This window comes from Benincasa hispida, chromosome 11 (assembly GCF_009727055.1).
Source record: "Benincasa hispida cultivar B227 chromosome 11, ASM972705v1, whole genome shotgun sequence".
In the NCBI taxonomy this organism is placed as follows: domain Eukaryota; kingdom Viridiplantae; phylum Streptophyta; class Magnoliopsida; order Cucurbitales; family Cucurbitaceae; genus Benincasa; species Benincasa hispida.
Window position 1 is genome coordinate 56,849,876 of NC_052359.1, and position 9,036 is coordinate 56,858,911.

General features: G+C 28.2%; 1 protein-coding gene across 1 annotated transcript; it reads right to left on the reverse strand.

The window, feature by feature from the left end:
* Positions 1-2,784: 2,784 nt before the first annotated feature.
* On the reverse strand, positions 2,785-3,222 carry LOC120090774. Its single transcript, XM_039048483.1, has one exon. It carries the CDS (start codon positions 3,220-3,222, stop codon positions 2,785-2,787), a length of 438 nt encoding a protein of 145 aa, XP_038904411.1.
* Positions 3,223-9,036: the final 5,814 nt, after the last annotated feature.

The window sequence follows — 9,036 nt, forward strand, 5'->3', positions numbered from 1 at the left end:
ATGACGTTGTAATGGTGGTGATGATTTAACTCCAAAACATTGTTACGCTCGGGGGTAGCGTTGCAATGCTGCCCTGCACCCGATGCTACTGTCTTCTAGAGTCGAATGAGCATTGGACTTAGGCTTAAGAAGAGCGTTGCAATGCTGAAACAAGACATAATCATCATTTGCCATCTCAACTCGATTTGGTACGTTTGACTACCGATTTTTCCTTCCTTTTTGCTTGATTCTTCATCCTTGCAACCATGAGTCAATTCTCCTACAAAATAAGACAAATAAAGCACAAGAATTACCCAAATATAGGAAAGTTAAGGTCATAAACTTAGCTCTTTTTGAGAGCTAACACAACCATTCAAAACAATTTTTCAAATGTATTTTAATCGATTTTTATCAATAGTGTTTACATTTTTTTTCTTGTAAATCGAAACGGGCCCTTAAACATCTTTTATAACAACCCATTTCAACCAATTTAGTTCACCTGGAAAAAGAGATAGAAATCGAGGGATGATAACGTGAAGAATTAGTTTTTTGTACTTCATAACTTTTGCTTTCTGCTTAATGAATAAAAGAAATATCTCTTCAACGGTAGATGTAGGCCTTTAAGAGTCGAACCACTATAACCCTAGATTAAATTCTTTGTGGGAATTTGGAGGGTTAATTTTCAGTTTAAAACTTATTTAGACTACTAATATTCCTAGAAATAACTATTAGAGAACATTAATTTCCTACCGTTTTTTATATTAATTTTCAATTTTGGTTGTTACCTACTTTACTCATTCCAAAAGCCTTCTTATAACACGGTATAAGTACATTATGCAAGTAATAAGAAAATTAAATTGTAAACTAAGGGTATGTTTTGAATTTTCAAGACGTAGAAAAGACAAGAAATGATTTTCCGGAATCTCTCCTTTTTGTATAGTAAAGATATATAAAAGAGAAAGGGATGGATTATTACTATTTTTAAGAAGGAAATAAAAAAAGTACGAATGTTCAAAATCTTTCTCTCCTAAACCAAAAGTTTTAGTGAACTAAAATATTTAACTTTACCCTCATCAATAGGAACATATTAGAAGAAAAGTTTCATAATTATCCCACATTTGCATCGTTCATATTTTTTATTATTTTGCTTTAGGAGAAACAATAATCAAACAAATGGAGAATTAGCATAAAATTTAGGATGAATATTTCAAGAAGTGTAATAAGAAAAGATTGCGATTTAGGAGAGATAAGGGATAAGGGTATATATGTGTTGAGTCAGATTGGTTAAAAAGTCTTTTTAAAATCAATCCGAAAATTCGAGTTGGTTGGGTTGATAATAACTAATAACTAAAATCCCATAAAATTAAAATGTTAAATACCAAATATCTATAATATTTATTGCAGATTTCAAACACATGTAAATATCATAGCAATTCTAAAAAAATTATTAAAAACTACCAATTAATTAATACAAAATAATCAAATTTTAAACAAATATGTATATATATTATTAATATATATAAAATTGGAATTGAGTTGAATCAATCTAAATTTTTTTTAGCCAACCTACGATCCAATCCAACCCAACAAAGAACTAACCCAATTCTTACATTTTAGGTTGGATAGCCCGAGTTATTCGAATGGTAGGTTATTTAAACAATCCAAATGGGAGAAGAAAAGAGTCGAGTGTAGTTCTGTTTGGAATTGGGCCCATATGAGCCCAATTCAAATGTTGAATTTTGGCCCAAAAATTTTTTTGAACAAAAAAAAGAGAAATTATACCGAATGGCTAAATGGGGTGTGGATTTGAAAAATATCTATTTCTTTTTTCTTTTTGAAATGTCTACAAATAAAAACAGGATATTACCGTTGAAGGTAGGAGGCACGGCGTGATGTCCATTTTGTCCTTTAACTACTCTGTATCCCATCCCATGGTGCAGGCCTATTTTCTTGGGATGTATAAAACTTTATTTCAAAAAACTATAAATTATTTACCAACATTGATTATCCTTTCTTTTAAGGAATTTCAAATATTATCTAAATGGCGCCTAAAGTCTCTGGGTATAATTTTATCAAAGTAAAAATATTTTACAAGCAATAACACAAAATCTCAGGACTCGGCATGAATTTGAAGTTTCACCGTTCATATAACTGTAGAATTTGAGTTTTACCGATCCAGTTAGTTGCTTCTTTATTTCAAAGATTGAGAAAGTGTGTTTAAAAAATGCTATAATGTTATTAATTTAAATTAAAAAAATTAAATTTTTAAAATGACCTTTTTTCTCTAAAATTAATTTTCAAATTAATTTTTTAATTTAAAATCTCATATAATAATATNATATAAACATATTCTCTTGAAAAATCAAACGCACCTATCTTTCCAAACACCAAAATGGTCGTTTACCAAAAAAAAAATAAATAAATAAAATTGCGGTAAAGAAAGCATCATAAAATGATTACAATTAAATCTTATGAATTTCCATATTTTCAACTGAGTAATGCATCCCTACAAGATAATTACCACCACAATTTATTTGATTTAGAAAATGTAGAGTTTATACGAACACTACACCAACCATCCACTTAATGGTAAATTTAAGAGAAAGATGATAACAAAAGATAAAATAATTTCCATCTTATGGATACAAATTATTCTTATATTTATTTATTGATATGATTTAATCCCATGCTTATGGATTATGAAAGTAAAGTTTCTAAAGTTTGTTACATAAAATCTCACCCAACAAAGAAAAAGAGAGAGAAAGAAAGACCCAAAACTCGGACATTAAACAGAGCTCCTCAATTTCATTGCAATTGAAGCTGAGGATCAACCTCCACTCTCGAAACTCCCTCCGCCACCGCCGCCGGCACCTCCACTTCTTCGACCACCAATCCAGCAACCTCCTCCTCCTCCTTCACTTCATCCACATAGTTCGGATCCTTCTCATCAATGGCAGCCGGAGCGGGCGAGAGTTCATTCTCAATCGCATCGCCAGGTCCTTCCCAAGTGAACTTGCCGCCGCGACCGGACTTGGGAGGCGGCTGGGCGATTCCGGTGTGGCCGTGAACCGGATGGCGTTCGAGCCGCTGAACTCCTTTGTCGATGAGTTTTTTCTCGATGTACTTGATGGTGTCGATGTTGTGAGATTCGATTTCGGCTTTTTCGACATGTTTCTTCCCTTCCTCGTTGCGGGTAACGGCTCGAATCGTTACTTTGTCCTTCTTTTCGTCGATTGGCTTCATGATTTTTCAGATATTGCGTTTGTTGCAGAACGGTGGAATTTTTGAAATGGAAACTGAGATTTGAGGAATTTTGGAATTGGGAATTAGGGTTTTAAAGGGAGAGAGGAAGGAAGAACTGGAAGATACTGGAAAAGTCTGGGCAGCGCTTTATGGTGGGTGCTGGAATGTTCTACATTTCGAACACGTCTTATAACGGTTTATTTTTAAATATATTAAAATATAGTTAGATACATTTAAACTTCATGTTAGGGGCACAAAGCCATATAAAATTAGAAGTTTAACACATAAATTTTTAAGATTGTATATATCTTATAATATCAATGGTTACAAATTAAGCTTCATATGTACGAATAGACATTTTTTTAAATTAATTTTATTTATTAACTACAAAATCTAAAACTTAAGATTCAATTATTTACAAACTATTTTTTTCTTATAAAACGGTTAATTTTTAAATATTTTTAATACTTTTAAGATATATTGGATATAGAACTGATGTTTATACATCTATTAAATATTTTTAGGAATTAGAGTGAAAATTAAAAATTTAGATATTTATTAGTAAAAATTTTTAAAACTTAGGGATTAAACTTGTAATTTAATCTTCGTATAAATATAATTTTAAATGGATTGATATATGATATTTAGATAAAAGAATATTAATTACAAAATTATTATGAATATTTATAGAATTATTCACCAAAATATATATGAAAAATGATTCAATCAATTTTCGTTAAAGTAACTTGATAAAGATTCAGCAATATTTCCATATATTTTATGTATTTGAAAGAAAATTAAAATTGAATCGAGTTTTTCAAACAGATATACTGAAAATTTAAATATTATATATATTTTTTAAAAATAAAAGTTTAAAACAAAATGTAAATATATTCGGTGACTAAATTTATTTTTATATATTATATATGTAGAAAAACTAGAAATATGAAATAGAAATATCTTCAAAAATAGAATGAATATAAACTGTAGTGTTGCCAGTTCGAACCCAGGATCCATAATGCTAACCTTGACAAAAACGGTAAACTCCATCCCACTGGAGCCGCACCAGCTGCCAGTCTAGAAAATTAAATAAATTTTCTTTATTAAAAATGAGAAAAAGATTTTAATATTTAATAAAAATCAATATATATTTAAAACACCAATGTGAAACTCTCCCTCGCCCCTTCATAGATCCGCCTCTAGATACATCTCGAGCCACCAATTTATCCGTCTCATTGAATTATCTCATCACAATTTTTTATAGGAATTATTTTTTGAAAGAAAAATATTTAAATACATCTCAAGTATTTGTTTATTTATGTGTATCCAACCACATTGTTCAATCATAATTTATCTTTTTTATTTCTTTTTTGAAATATTTCAATTATTTTTTGGTGTGAGTAGTGAAAGAAGACCGTTGCATAAAGATGAGTGTATTTTGAAATGCACTCAAGTATTACTCTTTTATAAATATTTTATTTATCTTTTTATTCGGTTTGAGTAAGGAAAAGGAACGTATAAAAATGAGGGCATCTTGGATGCACCAAAATACTAGTGAATACAAATTAATTTCTAGTTTCTTTTTTTAGGAATGTATTCTTTTCTTTTATCTTTTTAAGCACAACAATGGAAAAGTCGATTTAAAATAGTTTCACTTTTGTTAATAAATTATAAAATTTATCGAACAAAACTTTTAAGCAGTCTTTGGGGGTGTTGAGTTGAGTTATGAAGTCTAAAGTCCATATGTTGGAGTAAGAAATTATTTGGAGCAAAGAGTTGAAAGAAGTTTCTCGATAAATGTATAGAAGGAAAAAAAAAAAAAGAAATTTGAAGTTGCTCAAAAAATGGGCAAACTTTCATAGTGAAAGCTATTGAAGTTAGTAGAGTTGAGTTATTATTTAACACTGACTTATGTAGTCGTTGGACTAAATGCCCTATTAGAATCGTTAAGAAGCACAGATACTTAAAGTGAGAGAAAAAATCAGTATCAGACACGTATCGGATACCAATACTTCCAGATACTTACCAGATATATATTTGACACGCGATTTGACGTATCTATTTTTATACGTACTTTGTTTTTTAAGAAAAAAGACAAGTAACTCATATAATCTTTCCCAATCTAAAATTAGGCAAGCTATTTAAAAAAGCCCACTACTCGAGTCCAAAACTAAAAGAAAAAAAAAAAGATCAAACCCTAAACTAAAATCATCTAATATTCATTTTCACATTTGAGTTTCCACAAAATCCACCAAAATATAAATCATTTGGATATCTTCAATAATAAGTTCTTCGTTTATCTTCATACTTCAACCTCTAATTTTCTTCTTCTTCTTCTTTGCAATCTGAGTCGCTTTTCTATTGCATTTTATTAACTATTGTACTTCAACATTTTAGATGTTGCTTTTTTTATATTGTATTTAAGTGTTTGTATTCTATTTTGTACTATTGTTATTAACTTGTATGCTAAATTTATCTATATCCTAGATTTTTTTAAAGAAAAAAAGTGTATCTTCAATGTATCAGTATTTTTGTTTTTTTAGAAATATATATAAAAAAAGGATGTATCTTTAGACGTATCCATATTTTAGTTTTTTAGAAATTAACGAATCGTCGTATCCGATCGTATCTATATCGTGTAGCCATATCTGTGTTTGTACTTCATAAGATATAACTAACCTTTCAAAATTTGAAAACAAGAACTGATTAATGGATAGAGAAAAATTATCAGTTACCCTCATTTCAAATATTATGAAACTATGATATGTACATCATATATATGATATAGCAATATGCCTACAATCAATCTATTCCATAGGTTATGAAAGTACACATTTATTCTTATAATATCCCAATATGTTAATGTATATTTTCTAGAATTGGAAGGAGTGTTTTGAATTGCTTTGGACGACTTTCCTTGAGATTCCTTGTTTATCCAATTTTTTGGACAGTTTTGTAACATTCATAGCATTATTTTTTCTTCTTCCCTAAAAAAAAGTATTTGATAATTATTTCTCTTATTCTCACCGAAATAATATTATTGTAGGCTAGTTGTATCTACACTCAACTTGTTAATTTTGCATATATTATTATTGAATAATTAACTTTTTCACACTATAAATAGACACTAGCAAATCTAATAAAGAAAAAAAATACTAAAAAAGAAAAATTAATTATGAAAAAATACAGGAAAATAATAACTGGAATAAACCCTAATTAACTTTGACACCCTCTCTCAAATTTGAGATGGTAGAGTAACAACCAATTTGAGTCTGTGAAGCGACCGACTGAAGATGATGGCGAAAACTGAAAAAACTCTTAAATCAAATCACGTTAGATCTAGGTTGGAGACAAATCCCACAAAGAGCTAAAACATGGAGAACTTTTGGGTTGGAGACATAACCCACAAAGACTTAAAACACAAAGAACTTATGAGTTGGAAACATAACTCATGAAGAACTAAAACATAGAGAACTTTTGGACTAGAGACATAACTTACAAAAAACTTAGGTTGGGGACAGGATCTAAAGCATAACCCCCCGAACTATTGATTTGAAAATGGAACAGAGACCTTGGAAGATCATAAAACATTATAAAGGCTAAAACTAAAAAACAAGAACATTGAATCAACTAAGTAGGTGAACCAAATCTGGATCTACCTTCGTCAATAATGGATCGACGGACGTAGATATTGGACATCAGCAAAGGTTGGAAAATATAAACTCTAGGACTTAGACTCTGATACCATGTTAACTTTGTATATATTATTATTGAATAATTAGCTAATAATACAAAGATAAATAAATGGACATCAAAAGACCCAACAAAGAAAAGAAACCAAGAAAAAAAATACCAAAGAGAAAAACTAAATAAGAAAAATAGAGAAAAATAATAATTAGAATAAACTCTAATTAACTCTAACACAATTAATATAAATTAGATAGATAAAACACACATAAGCCATATAGTTGCCAACATAGTTCAGAAAAAAAATGGTCACAATGTATTTTGATATTCAAAAAAAAAAATTAAAAAAAAAAAAAGATTTGATGAGACTGCAATGACGGAATATCTTATATTAAATTCGGAATAAATATACATATTTCTAATAAATACTAGATACAAACTTAAAATACATCTATAAAATATTTTTCACATTTGACGGTATAAAATTATCGGTCACATTTTTCGTCAATAAATAGGATGAGACAATCAAATTTCTTACCTTGAAATTGATAATATAAATATTATACCATTTAAATTATATTCATTTTAACAAACTGTAGATCGACTTTTTTTTTTTTACGATTAGTGGTTTTTCAAAAGGTCACAAGACAGGATGTTGGGGAGGTAAAGAATATGCTGCTCAAACATTTCTCTTAGCAAACATCGGCAAATCAAAAAACATTAATATATTCAAAACAAACACATTTTGATTTCTTTCAAACGTTTTTGTTTTGTTTTTATAAAAGAGAAATCATTTGTGATGGATCTTCCAAAGCTTTTCTTAAAGGAAACAAAAAAGAGTTCATTTTTGACATTTTCCCACTTTCACATCCAAAAAATGGGTTCGAGTCGTCGCATACGTTCATTTTGAGGTCAAATTATATTCTCTTTCTCTTTTATATTTAGACCTCTTTTTCTTCCATTTTTCCATTCATTCATTACTTTTCATCCTTTTTCTCCTTCTTCAATTCTCTCTTAAATTTTATCTTACTTTGTTTCTTCTTTTTCATTCGATTTTTTATGAATCTTTTAAACTTCGGTTAATTATCAGCTTAGATTTTTACAATTCTTTTATCTTATTCCAAATAGGTATTCGATAATATTGATTTTCTTTCATCTCTATATGTCTTTCCTACTCTTGTAATTATTTTTAGTACAATTTAAAGTGAAAGAATTTGAATCACAAACCTAATAACTAATATGTACTATATGTTAATTGAGGTATGTACATTTGATGGTTTTTTTTTATTACGTTTTTTTTAATAATTTATACTACTACTAAATCTTAAAGCTGAATTATTTCAACTCGAAATTAGTAACGGTAATAATTAAAACCATTCAAATTTTTGTAAGGGATTAGGGTTTAAAGTTCTTTTAACATCGGTTTTTTTTTTCTAAGAAGTTAGTATTTTGTTTTAAAATTTGCAATAATAGTTTCAAATTGTGTAATGCATATTTAAGAATAATCATAGTGGGATATTTTTTAAAATTTTATTGAATAAAAATCCGTTTTCATATTTTTTTCACCTTTTAATTGAAAATTTTAGACAACAAAAAATAGTATACTAAACATATTTTTGCTTTTCTTTTTTACCTTCTTCATCATAGTAACCAAATAGTTGGCTAATTGTTTGCTTTCACTTTTTTGAGAAACAACATAACTATTTTATGTTCTTATTTTTAGAAAACATTTTAAAAGTTGCATATAAATTTTAAAAACAACAGCATCTAACTTCTCATTTCTTGTTAAAAATTAAAACATAAATAAAACTATTATTATTATATCATTTTTTTTTATTTTATGAAAAGTTTTTACATGCTTACAAAGTAGATATATAATAATTAATCATGAATATTTTATTTCAAAAGAAAACACATTTCTTGTAAATTTTAAATTTTTTCCAAATATAAATTTCCATACAACAAGAAAATTAAAAAAAAAAAAAAGTTAATCAAAATACATCTTTTAAAAAGCCGAACTTTTGTTTTTTTAACTTCATTGAGAGATTCGATGACACTTATGTTGTTATTAATTTCCTCTCAGGGCATTAATTTTCTGAATTAATTCAATACCCATCGCCGGAAAAA